Below are 17,753 nucleotides of genomic sequence, written 5' to 3' on the forward strand. Positions count from 1 at the left end.
TTTTATAAGCAAAACTTTGTTCACACCAAGTTTTCTGGAGCAGGTGCTCGTGCAGCACTTTAGAGGATGCCATGTGCCTGTCACAACAGAGCATCCCTTGGGCCATGTTCTTAGAAGTTTGTGGTATCCGAGGTCACTCTACTCACAAAGTCAGCACCACATCCTGTTAAGAGACCTACAAGAATATGAGGTTCTGTGGCTTGGCAATAGTTTTCTCTAGACAATGTTTTCCTTTTTTAAAGCCTTGTGCTACCTTTTGAAATCCTATCCATTGTTACAACTAATGCAAGCTGCATGCTTAGAGTTAAGCCATAAAAGTATGAATCCAGAACTTAGCTCTCAGCTGAATCCCATACCCAGACTTTTAGTTGGGCAGGCCATTAGTTTACTTCTCTCAAGACCAACTCTTCCCATGCCCCATTCTCTCCCAGTCATTGTACAGCATCTATCTGATAAATCAGGGTAGATGGTCTGACATGTCTTTCCAGTGGTAAAGTTCTGTTGTTTTGTCCTGATTTCTTACTGACTTTTTTTTCTTCTTCATAAACCTAAATTCAGGCATCCTGCAATATTCTTTCTTCATGAAATGCTCATGTTTCATTTAAAATCTTAGAGGGCAGACAGCTCCTTCATAATGAAAGACAAACTCTAAAGATAATGCTGCAGGATTTACTGTCTGTCCTCCCAACTGCACCTTTTACCCCAAGCTTCCCAGCAATCCCTGTTCCTGCAAGTCCCAGTCTTCAACTGTGCAATGTTTCAGAATCACTCACACCCTTCCACTTTCTGTGACGTATTATTCTAAACCTGGTGATGATGGGGACTCTAGGCTTATACCACTGGAGCCCCTTCTCTGCCTAAGGACTTGTTCAGGTATTGTCTGTGAGTCATTTCACTATATTAGGATGAAAAGGGAGGTTATGGGCTCTTTCTCATGGAATTCTTAAGAGGGCAGAGACCCTGGAGAAACAACCTGCCTTTAACTGGTTGACTCAGTCAAAAGTCAAGCTATACTTTCTGTAGCCATTTTGACCCCATCAAGGAAGATGATGGAAGATAAAGTCAGAGTACAGAGAGGCTGTCACCAGATGTTCAGGTCTGTAACTAACTGCCTGGGCTTCTTTGTTTTCCAGAAACTTTCCAGGAAACAGAACCAGGTGAATGTAAATGGGATATTGACAGTTTAGACCAGTCAGAGAAAGAATCTAGATTTTCTCTGTACAGTGTCTGTATCAATTCATAGAAAGTTAGAATTCTTAGGGAAGTAATACAAGGACCAGAATGTTCAGACAGCTGGGTGTATAACAGTTTAATCTGTATTTTTGTGGGATGCAAGGGAAGAAGATCTTCTTAACTGCCCCCCATCTTGCCTCCATTCTTATCAGGTCATCTTGAGTTACCTGCATTTCTGCAAGGCTAATATGGTCGTAGAACATCAGCATGAGTATCTTGTGATCAAAGCAGGAGACATTGGTCTAACCAAACCTGAGCTCCATGTTCCTGGATTTTCAGCCATGATGCTATTAAATATCTGTCTTATGTTTAAATGTGTCTCTTTGAGATGTGAAAACCAAAGATCCTATCTCACTTTTAAAAATTCAAAATTTTCAAGAAGGTGCAGGGGAAGTATAATAGGTGTGTAGAAATGGCTTTATTTTTTCCTTTGAATTGGCCTGTCACCCTTAGACACACTTGCTTATATTGAGGCAGTATGTGATGTTCATTGATGTAGGGCCTCCTTTCAAATCTGATTTCAACACAGGGTCCCGAAGAAACAAATTAGTGAGTGAACTGTGTACATGTAGCCCACTGAACATAAATATAAATGCTAAATTTCATTAGATGAATAAATACTAGGCATTTGTATACTGAAACGCAAAATGTCTGGACCATCATGTTTCTGTTTGTCATTGCTTTTGTATTGTTTTGTTTATAGCTACCTCTTTAATTCTTAAAATTTGTGGAGTAACATTGCCTAAAAATACTTGGGAAAAAATCATTTTCTGACAGGTTGTTTGTGGCATGTATCTATTTTGAGCTTAACCTTTTAAGGTTTCTGTCTCATTCTAAATACACAGAGATTTTGTAAAATAACTATTTTAACAAGAAAACCTAAAAATTGAATGTCACAGTATGCTGGTTAGTTTTTAGCAACTTAACAAAATCAGAATAAGCTGGCAAGAGGGTCCTTCATTTGAGCAATGACCACATTGGTTTGGCCTACGAGCAAGGCTGTGAGGCATTTTCTTAGCTGGTTGATGTGAGAGAGTCCAGCCCACTACGGGTGGTACTATCTTGAGCAACGTTTCAGAGTGATAGAAAAAGGCGCACCGAGCAAGCCATCGGGAGAAAGCAGTAAGCAGCACTCCTCTGCATGGACTAAGTGCATTCATGACCATATTGGGGACTCGAGAGTTCCTAGCAATGCACTGATGTTGAACTAAGAAAAGAAAAATGCTCCCTGTTGGAGTCATTTAACCAAGAACAAATCCAAATTTGGATCCTCCACATCATGCTCCCTGTGTCTCCTGTCTGTCTGTTGTATCTGTGTCTCCCTCACACAAGGCGTTGCTCTGTCTTTGTTGAACTGTACAGGAAGCATCACATGGGGGAAGGGAAGGGAAGGAGAAATTTTTCAGAAATGTTTAACAGAGTTTTTACAAGGGGTTAGGTCACTCTTTCCCACTGACCCCAGCTGACCCAGTTAACAAGCATCATCGCTTATCAGCCAATATCCATAAATGTTTGCTTTCAACTTAATGCAGCAGATTTTAGAAAGTTGCTTTCAGCTTCTGTGTTTGCTGCTTTCACCAAGTGATGCACACGTGTTATTTGGGTACAGGGTGTGGAAGAGTATATAATTTAAGGTTACAGCAATGAATTAGCTCAGTTTGTAAAAGCTGATTTACATGGCAACCCCAAGGCACATAAGCTTGACTGTTACATTGTTCTCCTAAAAGCAGGTTAATCAAACATCTTGAGTTCACAGTAGGATAGCAGTCGTTAAGTCTCAAGTGACCTCAAGGTGTATTATTAACTTTGACTGTGAGCCCCAGTCTCTTAGAATGCAAGAGATACTTTGTAATATTGCATCACCACACTCTTCCATGGCCTCTGCTTCAGTCCCTGTCTCCAGGTTCCTTTCTTTAGTTCCTGCCTTAGCTTCCCTCAACGATGAACTGTAAGCTGAGTTGTTTTTGGTCAGTGCTGTATCACAACAGAAAACAAACTAGGAAACATGCCATGTATTTGTGTTGTTGTTGTTGTTTTGTTTTGTTTTTCCAGACAGGGTTTCTCTGTGGCTTTGGAGTCTGTCCTGGAACTCACTCTGTACACCAGACTGGTCTCGAACTCACAGAGATCCACCTGTCTCTGCCTCCCGGGTGCTGGGATTAAAGGTGTGGGCCAGCACCGCTCGGCTCATGCCATGTATTTCTATATCCCAGATATTTCTTTCAAAAATACCCCCTACCTCCGCCAATGTCAAACTTCTTTCACTTTTCAGTTTGGGACAAAAAAATGTCCTTTATTAGGAAATGCTTAAAATAAAAGCTAGTGTTCAGATGAAGGACATGAGATCTTACAATACTTAAAAAGTTTCGGCAGTCCTAAGCTCCTGAAACTCTTGGACTGTTGGTACTTTGGCCAATGAAGAGGACAGGATGCAGGGTTCAGCCTTCCATCTGTGTCATCTGCTTCGCATCGCGCTGTTCTCTGCCTTGTGCCTCTTGGAGAGAGGGGATTGATTGTGAGACTTGTTGCTTGCAGTCTGTCTGTTCCTGCTTCCTGTCTGTGCTACTCTCTGTTGTATGAAACCATGGTGTCCACGAAGATGGCAGCACAGGACACCACAGGCCATAATTGGCACACATGGCTTTGTTTGGCTGGGTGAGGGCTGATGAGAGTGCTGTTATCAGGTTACACATTTGATCCTCGTTTGTGTAGGCAGTTCGTGTTAGAATTCTGACATCACAAGGGATTGATAGGTGTGGATTTGTGTCTCTGTCCTTCAGTACCTGTTGAGTGTCAAATGAATTGATATGTTAGGTGATGTCTGAATGTTACAAAGGAGATTTTTAAAAGTCTAATGGTTGCTTTGTGATGCAACTTACTAGCCTGATGATGTGTCAGAATAAATGGGCAAAAAGTAATGAGTGGATCAATAGAGGGATATTAAAAAAGATGGCTAAATTTATGTGTTATTATTTAAAACCTTTGAATTGTTTATTTCCTTATAATTTCCATTTCATAGTTTTAATTTCTTTGATTGTTCCAGAATCTCATACTTGTACAGAATGTGTTTGATCAATGTCCCCATTCTGTCCCCTCCAGTTCCTTCTATCTCTCCCTCACTATTTTTTCCTCCAACCTCTCTGTTTTTAAACACTCAAGAGTCCATTTCGTGCTGCCCCTATGTGTATTGATATAGAGTCATCTACTCAGGGCTGGCTTCTCAGGAACCACATCCCTAAGAAAACCGACTCTCCCTCCTCCGGCAGCCATCATTGTCAACCTCTCTTCAGCTAACAGTGGGCCTTAACGTTCACCTCCCTGCTCCATGCTGGGATTTTGGCTAGTTTCGTCTTATGCATACCCTGTGCCTGCCGTCACAGCCCCTGTGAGTTCATGTGAACTTTATATGTACTGCCAGGCCTAGGAAGCACTGTTTCCCTCTGAAAATTCACCGCTGCCCCCTCTTCTGCAGTGATCCCTGAGGCTCGGGGGGAGGAGTGTAATTACTGAGCTTAAATGTTTTCCCTCTCATTTATAATTAAAATGCAGTTACTTTCCCTGTCTTGTAAATTGAGACATTCTAAAAGAATGTATACAGCACAAGGGGACAAGAACATAAAAGAAACAAAAAGTTCCCACTTACTTTGATTTTAAGTAATTATGTTTATGACTTTTATAATTGCTTCCTCTGTTCAGTGGTCCTTTACCACACCAGTGTCTTTGCGAACAATGCCAACAACTGGGTATCCCTGGCTGGGTTTTCTCCCAGTGGCTCATTTCCTTTTGTAAAAGGGATTAACATTCAGCTCCCTGTGTGCCTAATTGAGGTTTTGTTTGACTTTCTGCCTCTCTGTGCTCATGGGATTAAAAGAGAAGTACAGGAAAGCTTATAGAAAGAGCACTGGGGTTTCCTGATTTAGGACAACGTAAGGAAAAGAATCAGACTTTCCTTCCTGTGAAAGGAAAGAGTCGGTTTCCAGAACTAAGTAGAGTGGGTGAACACAGAGAGCTGCAGTAGGAAAAGTGGGGGCCTTCCCAGGGCCTCTCAGGTTTTCTCTCTGCCATAGTTCTACATGGTTGCAAATTGAAGTCATTCCCAGTATTTCAGATGCACCTACATTCAAATGCACCTACCAAAAGCACATCCTAAAGCCAAATAGGAAAAAAATAACCCAATGCCCTTTGTTAGTTCCAATGTTTTTTGTTAAAATTAGCTATGTTTGTATTTAATTAGTCCATATTTAAAAAGCAATTGTATATGTGTTGTTTTTGAAGGGCTCCAGGAGGATAATTCCCTCATGGATGTAGAATTGGAACTAAAACTTTGACATCTTATTTGCAATTTAAGTTACATTTGAGGGGAAAGGACTATGTAGAGTTTTGCTTTTGTTGGCCTTGTTCTGCTGCCCTGGGAGGTTACTCTCAACTCAGTTCCCATAGATATGTGTGAGAAATTCCTTAGGGCTTGAAACCAGAGTATCTTCAGGGTTATATGATCTGACCAATCAACCATGAGTGCTCTCATAGTTTCTAAATCCTTTTGTTTAATGAAGGCCTTTCTCAATTATCTTCCCTTGATTAGACATCGATGAGTGCAGCGTGGTTCCTGGGGTCTGTGAAACCGGTGACTGTTCCAACACCGTGGGAAGCTATTTTTGCGTCTGTCCACGTGGCTTCGTAACCTCGACAGATGGCTCTCGATGCATTGGTAAGCCTTGGAATTTCAAAGGTACAATACATGGCTGCTTTGTAGTGACAGAGTAGCCAGAACAGGTATGAAGATGTAACAATTATAAAACCACTGGGAAAATAGATGACAAGGTTGTTCTAAAACCTTAGCAGTATTTAGCATCACTGAGGAATTGATAGAACAAGTACAGTTTGTAAGGTCTTCACTTTCAGGAGCCATCCGGCCTAGTTTTATGTTGTCGAAATCATTTTTTGGAAGAAAGACTTGCTCAGAACATAACCATTATGTAGCATGGCAGCCACAGCACTAGAAAGATGTAAAAATCTGCTTAGTGAGCTAGAATATAGTAATTAAAGGTTCTTTGTTGCTATGAATCATGGACGCAGACGACATCTTATTTACTTAAAGCTTGTTTATTCTGGTAAAAAAAAAAGTACTTATTACAAAGGCCCTAATTTTGTGTTTCCAACACATTCAAATTAAAGACAAATATACTTACACTGTTCTGTTTAAAACAATAAAGCTGGACTTTGCAGCCATGGTGTCCTCACCCATCAGGAAGCACGCCTTGGGCTTCTGTCACGTGAACCCGGAGATTATGAAATGTCCTTTGATGTACAATCATGGTATAGTTAGTCACTTTCACATGTCTTGCCTTGGGCATTCATCCTGGTCAGTTCCAATATTAAGCTGATAACAGCTACACAGAGAGGGAAAAATATGTACAATTTCTATGGCAGCACTCAAGGTTTATGTAATGATGAATTAGAGAAATTAGTCTAGTGCCCACAGGATAGAGTTTCATGGTCCACTGAAGGCAACAAGTGGGTTGATGAGGATTTGTCCCAGTCTGGCAGTTAGTATAGGAGTAGCTCCCTGAGGGCTCTGTGGATTAGTGACAGTACCAAGTGACCCAGAGTTAAGGAGACAAGCTGAAAATCTCTTACCAGCAATGAAGGACTATGGCTTGAGACCATTTGATGAATATCTTATCTACCAGGCACTATGGCCATCCGTCAGTGACTGTGAAAGGTGTATGTCCTGCCATCGGAGGGCCATGTTGTTATCACACAGAGTGGTGACAGTGACAGTCACAGCTATCATGAATTGTATGTGACATGTGAGGCACTGAACACCCTCAGTCTCACCTGCAGATCTGTTAGGACTCAGGCAAACTACTGGTCTCTCTCCACCTCCTCTATAGAAAGTAGTTAATAAAATAGTGTCATTGTGATCACTGTTATTAGGAGAAACAAGAACAGGTTATAAAATGTGTGCACTTCACCACAAGGACTAGTTATCTTTCTTCTCTTTGTTTTACCATTAAGAGCCCATGCTTTTCCCACCAGCCAGACTTTGGCTCCTGCCTTAGTCAACCTCATGGATCTGGGGCTCCATGTTACATGTTGTATGCAATTCCTGCTGAGTAAGCACATTTGAATGAAGGGGAAAACTACCAAATGTGTGAATGAGATGGTAGAGGGTGTAGGAGTGTCATTTGGCTAATGACATCTTTGTGTCCTTTGGTTTACGGGTAGACAAGATGATGCAATGCTCAGTTGTGGTCCTGGATACTTCACAGGCTGACTCCAGAAGCTGAGTCCTGGGCCTCCAGAAATAACTTTCATTTCAGAGGAAACATTCTATCAGTGGACAGAGAGATGGAGGGCACCCCAAAAATACAAAAGTGAAAAATGACTCCCTGGAATTACAAAGTTAGCACTAAAATTAAGTAAACAGCTTAATTAAAAATACACTGTATTTTAAATAAGTGTGCTTCCGTGTGAAGAAGAAAAAAACCAAATACAGCATTTTAACGCATAAGAGGTTTTTTTTTAGTTTTAGTTTTAGTGTATATATTCTTAGGTTGAGTTTATTTATGATACACTCTTGTGTCACGAATATATGACTCTCCCTCTGATGCTTGTTTTGTAAGTGCATAGTGTACATGCTGATGATACTTAGCAGGATAAACTCCGAACAGTCTTTAGTATGAAGCTTCCTGCTATGGCAGCTTTGTTCTGAGAGAGATGTTTGCTGCATCTGCCCTGCTTCCTTGTCCTAGTTAACACACTCTCCCTACACCAGCATAAGAAAACCAACAAAATCAAGACACTGAGCCTAAAACACATAAGGTGTCAGGGAACTTGATCCTTTTTCTCCTGTGGACAATAGAAGAGTTTCATGAGGCATGAGCATTTAGCTAGTCGTTTCAATTTTCAAATAGGGTAGCCCTCCCATTTCATTTAATGCTAAATTAGGAAGAAAAATCCTAACTTAATTTTGCCTAGTGTTTTAATCATTTTTTTAAATCCAGAAAAAATTTAACTGAGAAACTAACATATGCCACATTGAAAAAGGGTTGAAGTGTCACTAATAGTATTCTCCTTAAAAGCATTTTAATAGCGATATTTAATGAGCCTTATGTCATTTTGGAATTTGCTCCCCTTGGGCATCATTAATACCTAGTTTCCACAATTTAATGCAGGCACTGAAGGATGAGTGGCACAAGGAGCAATAAGTAGTAAATACTGAAGCCGCAGCGAGCAAGCTGGATGCAGGTGAAGGTGGCTGCCTCTGTGCCCACAGCCTAGCAATCTGCCCTCAACAGGGACTGGCTGATGCCAGTCAATCTGAGGCAAGAAAAGTTAATAAAAAAGAGATTAAACATTTAGAAAGTCTTGCAGAAAGTGATGTCACAACATTCTAATGCATTTTCCTGCAGCAGTACACATTTCATTACACAGCATCACCTAGAACATCCCGAGGACACAAAACTGAAAATATAATATAAAGAATGTGTGTGTGTGTGTGTGAGAGAGAGAGCGAGAGGGAGGGAGGGGCAAGATAGGTGTGTATGTATGTGGGGGGGAGAATGTTTGAGGAAAGAAGTAACTCACTGCTGAATAATTTTAAGGTAACGTGTACTGTTAAACAAAAGAAAAGAAAAGCAAATGAAAAGAAAAGTCTACAGCTGGCTAGATGCCCCGCAGTAAAGTACTTATGCAAGTCTTGTGGCCTGAGTTTGATCCCCAGAATCCACATAAAGGTGGAAGGAGAGAACCAACGCCACACAGTTGTCTTCTAACTTCAACTTTATAGAAGAATAACAAAAATGTTTTAAATGGTGATAACTAAAGTTAAAATTCTAAAGGAGAGCCCTGGAGGGATGGCTCAGTGAAATGAAGTACTTCCCTCCAAGCATGAGGTCAAAGATTTGCTCCCCACAACCCGCACAAGCCAGGCAGCTGTGGCAGTTATATGTGAACCCAGCACTTAAAGGGTAAAGGCAGGAGATCTCTGAGCAAGCAGGTTAGTGAGACTGGCCAGAAATAGTTATTCCCAGGTTCCATGAGAAACTCTGCTCAATAAATAGAGAACAATTGAATCATTTCGGGCTTCATTCCATATGTCCACACCCATGTACATGTACTACCTCAAACATATATGCCCATACACATACACATATAATACGTGCAACGCACACACACACACACACACACACACACACATACACAGAGCGTTGGAAAGAAAACCCTCAAGGAGAGAGCACTAATGCAGATGTGCATAGGAACAGGACCCATGGAAAGAATAGGATTGGCCAAACAAGAGAATTCTGCGCATCTGGGTACTGAAAGTGTCCCATGTGGGCTCAGGAGACACTGAGCAAAGCTTAGCTGGGAAAGAACTGAGTAGGAGACTGGTGGGCAACAAAATAAAAGAATGTGTTGAGACTGAGTCTGATGCTAGAGCTGACTGCAGGTGGATCCTGAGTGCCGTGAGTGTCCACCAAGAGTTCATAGCAGGATAAGTCATGAAAATCAATGGGCCGGGAGTCATATGGGATGGAGCATGTCAGTCAAAAGGCAAGATTGTCATTCAGTGACCTAGTTTGATGGCTATCGTATGCTCTTTTAGACTCAGAATGTACCCCTGGTGTGTACAGTGTGTGGAACTCTGTTACATTTTGTGCTAGTTTCTAGTACATTTGCAAGAAAACACTTGAGGAAGAACGTGAAATACTTAAAGGTGTTTGTTGATAGAAGCTAGAGGACAAGTCAAGGATGAACAGTGTAGTAGCTAGCTCACAGTCATATCAAGGAAGACCAGTGATTAAGAAAGAGTGTCCAAAGATGAAATGAGACAAGGAAGAATCTTGACTACCTCAAAGGAAGCAGTAAGCCTGGTTCCCGCTGTAGTTCAATTTCTTTCTTTGCTCTTAGTTCAGTTTCTGTTGAATACTGTCAGCATGAAGTTTGTATAAAAGTATCCTGGGAAAAGACAAGTCTGTGGAGTTAATCCACAGTAGCCCACACTGGAGCTAGGCCATCAGAGGCGTGGATGGCCAGTGCCAGGGCACCAACTGTCACAAGGACTCTGACCTGAGCTAACCTTCTCTGCTCCATGTTTTAATGAGCAGAGGCCATTCAATAAAGACTTGCCTACTTCAGGTTGCCATCTCCAAGTGTAACCAAGGTTTCATCACTCATCTCACCTTATTAATGCCATTAGCTCTCTTCAACCAAATTTAGACTAAATGCCAGACCATGAGGCACATTCTAATGATTGTACCATGATTTTGTTTCAATAAAGGTTTACATTTTATTCAGAGGAGGTAAATTGTTTCCTCTTTCTGGGGACAGTGGTAAATAAGACTTGTAAAGCTTGCTTGGGCAATTTAACAAGTGTGGGCATGACTAGAGGGGTAGACTTAGTGTGCTCTCCTTACTTACAACGTGTCAGTCTAGTTCAGTGCACAGACAAGTGTTAAGACCATGTTTATATGTGTTTTCTCTGCCTTTGGCCTGAATAAGTCCTTGCTTCAAGGAATAATGTTCCTGGGCAGCTTTCTTTTCAGCCAGATGCTCTTCTGACTATCTTCTGTCTTGATAAAACACTTTAATGCAGTCCTTTGTAAGGACCACAGAATTATAGACACATTGGACTGGACTGGACTGACTTCCTTCACAGTATATCTTTTTGTGAACCTTAGCCATGGATACCACTATCCTGTACCTCATCCTAGAATATTCTGTGTGTCTTAAGGGATTAGAAGTACGTCATCCATCTCTTTGTTGTTATTAGGGGAGAGTAATCATGACATTTGTTAAAACATTTATTATGATCTTTATAGTTCTCCCTCTCTGTCTCTGCTCTCTTACATGTGGCCTAGTTTCCTAAGTGCATGTTACAACACTAGCTTGAGATTTTGAAACCATAGACTAAGAATTACTGGGTTTTTTTTTCAATTTGAAGACCCTTTTTTTAGCATCAATTTTTTCCACTTTGCTACATGATGGTAATGTAATATATGAAATAAAATACATAACTAAAAGACAACTTAGTATGCAGTCATGTTTTTAAGTGAAGTCCTGCTTTCCTAGTCCCACTGGTATATCCATTTATCAATGTGAAGCAGAGCTGTGCGTGTGCAGTGGGAAGCATGATTCACTTACTTCCCGATACCTCTGGTAGATACAGGTCTCTGAACTGGCAGTATCCAAGCACACAGCTGATATCTGGGGTCCATATGGAATGGCTTTCTGATACACTTGCCATGTTGTGCTTCACATTTCTATACACATTGCCTTATTCCAAGTGGAATGTTACCTGATTTATGAGACGAAGTATGTAGAGTCTTCATGGTTTCTTTTGCTATTGATAGCCAATTTCATTCCATTTATTCTGATCAAAGAAGTGTGTGATATTTCCTGATGGCATAGCAAATGCTTTGTTTTTCTAAATCTTCCATGTGTGTCTCCCCAGGTCATGGCTGATAGACTCCAGATATGCCTATGAGATCAAGCTCCATGGCTTTGTAGTTCAGATTCCTCCTTACCCACAGAACTGTGTCTGCTGTTGCTGCTCTTCTTACCTACAGAACTGTGTCTACTGTGACTGTCCTATTGAAAGAGTTGTGAGCATTCTACTACAGGGCTAGATTTATTTAGTTTTTACCATGAGTTCTATGTCTTATTTTATATAGTTTGGGTTTCTTCTTTCTTGTCCCACTTTGGATTTATTGAATTACTTAGGTCTGAACTTATAACATTGCAAGAAATTTCTGTAGAACATCACCTGCTACTGTCCATTCTTTCTTCCAGCACTCTTGTTAGACAATTACCCTTTTTCCTCCGTCTCCACATTTCTCAGCCTTCTTAGGACGTTTCACATCTCTGCCTCTCAGAACTACATTGAAGAGAATTCGTGCATACACACCTACTGCATCAGTAATTGCTCTTCATTCACATGTGGTAGCCTTGTTTAATGTATTTGCGAGCTTCCTTAATCCAGCTGTGTACCCACCCTTTCAGGCACAGGATTCATAGAGCTTGTCTAAGACAGTTCTTTCATTGTGTATAGCCTCTTTTACACCATCCATAGTTTCAGACATCACTGCTTTTAAACTGCTAAAAACACTTTTGTACTAGTCAGCATTTAACTATTAATGATTTAGAATGGTTAATACTTGGCAGAATTGGTCTGATCATTCTATTATAAAAAAAAAGTACTCATTCAGTTTCCTTATCTTCATTTAGTCTTGTTCCTTCGTGTTGATTCCTTCACTGCTAGTCTGTTTTCTTTGAAGTTCTTGAAAATCCTTTGAGATTCTCTCAGTGTTGTGGTGCTCACTTGTATTGGCTTTTTCTGGCTATGTGGTATGCCTGGACCTGAAAAACTGTGTTTCTTTGAGATTTGTCAAAGGAAAACAGGCTATGAATTATAATGTCAATGTTGTTTATGTGTGAAGAGCCTATGATTATAAATTCTCACAATGTAGCTGCTTCCTTCTCCCCACAGCTCCAACATAGAGACAGGCACTGCCCTCAATACATCACTAATACCCTCAGGACATTGGCCCTCGAGGCACCTAGTTACACCATGGTGGGTGAGATCCAGACTTCCTGTTCTGTGTGCTTTGTGCCTTACAAAACTGTACCAAAGTTTTGTCATATCCATAGTATAATAGAAGCCGAAAAGTGAAACCCAATGGCACACTTAATTCCCAAGATGGCCATCTTCACTTCATCTGAAGACTCCTTTTATCTTGCTTTTCATGCTAGCAGAGTACTTTTTATCCACATATTTTTGTACTATTTAGGATAATTTCAAATAGTACAAATAGAAGGGCATTCATGGTAGACAATCTACCACTTGACCTGGTGAACTTTTGTTTTATTTCATTTTCCAACCAACTCCGATTCATGAGTAAGAAGAGTTAGATACAGCTATGGAAGTAAATCTAGGTCTCCTGACTCAAGGCTGTGATTTTGGTTTTGTTTTCAAACATGCCACACCCTCCATCATGCAGAAGCCTTGCCAAATTTCATGTTTCCATCCTACCTTGTAACATTGGTTGTATTCTACAGTTGGGGGGATTATTTTTAAGAGTCCAGAGCTTTCTTATCTTAATTTAACTCTTGTTTGTGAGAAGTACAGCAATCAAATGGAGCTACAGTTATGATACTTTGGCTCCTGGAATGAATATTGTAAAATATGTTCCCTCCTATGACTCACTTTACAATAGAAATTAACCCGGAATATCATTCCCATCTACAAACTCTTCAAACTGAGCTCCTAAGATTTGTAGTGTCTCACATGGCCTTAAGCATACATGCTATGGCAGAACGTATACTAAAATTGGAAAGCATACACACATGCAGCAGATTTGGTTCTTTGGTTTTGAGCAAGCTGAGCATCTGTTGGTAAACGAAAGCATTCCACTTCCTACTGGCTGTCTGAAAGCCAACTCATTTGTTTCAAGCTGGGTTGGAAGCAATCTAAGAATGCTATGGATCATTTGAGGAAATGATGTATTTATGTTAGACTATGTAACTAATGCCAAGAATGCCACATATATATTAATATTACTGGAACTACATACAATATTTTTATAATTTCTTGAGTACTATATTTACACCATTTCTATCCATCCTTCTTCCTCTTCTGTCTCCTCCCATGCCCCCTTCAGATTGATGACTTCTTTTTCTTTAATTAATATTGGTGTGTGTGTGTGTGTGTGTGTGAGTGTGTGTGTGTGTGTGTGTGCGTGTATTTATTTGTGTTAACTGGACATACATTTTCCTTTGAGAAAAGAAAGGTGGTTGTGTATCAAGTTTGCTGATGATTTGGGTTTTTATTCCTATGTGATTCAGAGTTGACAGACTTTTGTTACCATTAAAGCTTGTCTTCCTATGCTATCTGCCATTCTGATTCTTTCTCAATTTAGCTGACAGTGTGGCCTCTACTATGCTAAAATTAGATCAGTTACTTTCCTACCCTAAGTTCCCTGGATAGTGTACCAACATAACTGAATTGCCAAATCAATACTTCTGAGGAATCACTTCTGTGTCCTCTTAATGGCTCTTCTTTCTCTTCTCATAGCTCTCACTGCAGTCGAGATCTTTAAAATGCCAGCCGTTATCTTTTCTCTGATTGAAACCATCCTATCCACAAATCATTACAACATTGCATTCAAATCCCCTAGTCCTTTCATAGTGACTTTAGGACCCCTGTGATAGTAGCCTCTGCAATTTCCTCTTCTTTAGTCAGTTAGGACCCTGTTATTTGTATGGTTGCAGACCATGTACTCAGTCATAAGTGTCTCTAGTGGCTTCTGGTCGATTTTTAAGTCAGCATCTCCATCAGGTAGAATGTAGTTGTAAAGTGAATAGCTATATAGAGCTCAGTGGCAGACAGTAGGACTTGTGTAGGACAAGTTTGATGCTGGACTGGAATACATAGAAAGCCTAGGCGCCTCAGCTGCATAGTGCAACCCCGTTTCCTTCTTGTTTAAGAAAGGGTCTTAATCAAACCTGAACAGGATTGTGAAGAATGGGGTTGGACTGTCACTGTTCCTGGAGCAGCAGACCTGTTTGACTTGTCGTGGAAGCTTGCCTCAGATTTACATGTCTTTCACTTTCATATTCAAGGAACATATCACAGAATCAGTATGTAAAGGAATCTTTGCTGAATAAATAAAAAAAAGCAATGATCAGAATAATCAGATACATAAAAATTAAAAGACAAAGGAATAAGCTGGTATAAACAAGACTAACTCAATGCAATTCACTTCCCCCATATTCTCCATCATGGGAAGTGGTTGCTGTAGGAACTGGAGGTAATTCTGCCATGTCTTCCGTTTCCCCTTTACATCTACAGATCAGAGAATGGGCACATGCTTCTCCGGCCTGGTGAATGGGCGCTGTGCACAAGAACTCCCAGGCAGAATGGCAAAAGCTCAGTGCTGCTGCGAGCCTGGCCGCTGCTGGGGCGTGGGGACCATTCCTGAAGCCTGTCCTGTCAGAGGTTCTGGTGAGTGCATATTAAGACAGTCAGTAATACTGGTGCTTTCTACAGCAGAGCTAACATTTATTTGGATTACCATCAGCTTGTAGTGTATCAGTTCTTTATAATAGTATTTTCCTTTCTCCTGACCTGAGAATTAATCTCTCTCATGTCCTGTGCCTTATAAGTGAGTTTTTATTGGAAAAGGGAGTTAGTATGAGCAAGAAGGCCTTCTTGGTAGATATGAGTAGTGAAGTCTGATTAGTGCTTCTCAAACAAATAGGTTTACAGTTTCCATTATCTTTTCTGTGTGGAATTCTAAAACTCAAAAATAATTAAAACTTCTGAAATTTACTTATAAAAGCACATGCGTGGTTATAGAGAGAAAAAGAGACACATTCTTTATTCTCTCAAAAGCATGAATCCGTATTATACCAGCAAGCTTGATCTCTAATATACTGCCCTAATTCCATGAATAATTAGGAAAATAGGGCAGTTGCTACAGCCTTGCTTCTTCTTACTTGTTTTTGATACTTACACAACTAAGTAAAGATTTTAAGGCTACGTGGATACTGTCTACTGCTAAAATTTATTTTAAAAATGTTATTCTGAGTCTATATTAATAGCAAATCCCTTAAAATGGAGAAAACAGACGTAAAATTTGGGTGGACACAATACTAATGAGAATTCAAGTAAAACCAAACATGTAGAATGATTTACCTAAAGCTTTTCACCTCCTCAAGTAAGTTTCTTGCAAGAATAGTTATGCCTGGAATTTTATGAGTTTTACTTAGGGGGTAAAGTAAAAAGGCTCACACAAAGGACTCTTTGTGTAAGTCAGTTCAAATAATGAGGAACATGAGTTTTAAATATTTTTGAAACACCTATACCTTGTTCTTGTTAATATACAGCATTGAAAATATTTAACAAGGTAACAACTTCCTTTTCATATGGTATTGAATAAATAAACTGAAAATGATCTATGACAACTGCTTTTATGATGCAGCAAGACTCTGTCTGTGTTTAACCACACTCTTTTTCTTACAGAGGAATATCGTAGACTGTGCCTGGATGGCCTTCCAATGGGTGGCATTCCAGGGAGTTCAGTGTCTAGACCTGGAGGCACTGGTGGCAATGGCAATGGCTATGGCCCAGGAGGGGCAGGCTTCCTCCCCATCCCTGGAGGCAATGGCTTTTCTCCTGGTGTTGGGGGAGCTGGAGTCGGAGCCGGGGGACAGGGACCCATCATCACTGGACTAAGTAAGTGCTCACATTTCCAGTAGATTCTTGAGTTTTCAGCCTCAAGTGATATTATGTTAACAAACGTGTGTGTGTGTGTGTGTGTGTGTGTGTGTGTGTCTGAAATAAACTGATTATTAAATTTAAGAAAATGTGGCAGGAAAGCATTTGTTCTGTTCTTCAATCCTTTGGATAAATTGGAACAAAAGAATGCGTGACCTAGGCTCTTTGAAAACACAAATAAGAGTCCAAGAATATCCAATCTAGATGACATCACTGGAAAGCATGTTTTGGATTCTGGTTCATCTGGCCCATCTCACTGACCTACTCATATACTGCTTGGATTATCTCCCAACACCATGTCTCAAATGAGATAAAGCAAGCCCTGCGCCGTGCCTCTCCAAAGAGCCTAATGCCCACAGCCCCCTTTCCTTGTGCTTTGCCATTGTTGTCAAATTGCCTGAAATTGAGAACTGTGGGCTTTGGAGCAGAATTGGCATCCATTTGCTTGACATTTAAATTCGCTCTTTAAAAGCACTATTCTTGATAATAATATTTAATAATGTCCCATGGTGTTATGTTTATTCTTTCTGGCACGATGCCTTTTTGCTACATCTACATATTCAGCAAGTTACAAAAGAAAAGAAAAAAGAAAAAGAAAAGGAAAGTGCTCGCATGTATGGTAGAACATTCCTGAAATTTTTTCAAAAGACATGAGCAGAGTTTCCAGATGTGTGACTTAACAAGCACGACTTGTGGCCATGTGTCTCGAGTGTTTGTTTTTTAAGATCTTTCATATTAAAATTTAATAAAAATGTGAGTGTACCAGAGAATGACTATGAGTGAAGTACACACACACATATTTCAAACGCCTCCGAAATGGAAAACACAATTTAATAAAATACAGAGTAATGCAAGTTTCTGAAATGTACTTAATTAATTTCTATTAAACTTCTAAAAATTCAGTTCAAATAAATAACTTCTGTTGTAATGACCAAGTCTGATTATGTCATAATATTCCATAGCAATTCTCAACCAGACAATAGACATATGCAAGCACCATGCCAACCTGTGTTTGAATGGACGCTGCATACCTACTGTTTCCAGCTACAGATGTGAATGCAACATGGGTTATAAGCAGGATGCAAATGGAGACTGTATAGGTAAGCTCTCAATTCTTTAAGTCTTCTTAAGTGTTCACATAACTGCTAGACTGAAAGAAAAAATGGGACTAAATGGGACTTTTTAAGGTCTTTTGAAGTAAAACTAATTTTTCTGATGTCTCTCTAGTCTGCATGTCACT

General features: G+C 40.1%; 1 protein-coding gene across 1 annotated transcript in view; it reads left to right on the forward strand.

Annotated features, from left to right (window-relative positions):
* The window catches only part of Fbn2 (fibrillin 2), a 186,384-nt gene that overhangs the window by 63,704 nt on the left and 104,927 nt on the right, over positions 1 to 17,753 (forward strand). The window contains exons 8-11 of the mRNA XM_005069091.4: positions 5,816 to 5,941; positions 15,086 to 15,238; positions 16,259 to 16,471; positions 17,476 to 17,613. Of these exons, the coding sequence (XP_005069148.1) occupies positions 5,816 to 5,941; positions 15,086 to 15,238; positions 16,259 to 16,471; positions 17,476 to 17,613 (630 nt within the window). The remainder of the gene's footprint in view (positions 1 to 5,815; positions 5,942 to 15,085; positions 15,239 to 16,258; positions 16,472 to 17,475; positions 17,614 to 17,753) is intronic.

Source organism: Mesocricetus auratus, unplaced genomic scaffold (assembly GCF_017639785.1).
Source record: "Mesocricetus auratus isolate SY011 unplaced genomic scaffold, BCM_Maur_2.0 Super-Scaffold_6730, whole genome shotgun sequence".
NCBI classification, from domain to species: Eukaryota; Metazoa; Chordata; class Mammalia; order Rodentia; family Cricetidae; genus Mesocricetus; species Mesocricetus auratus.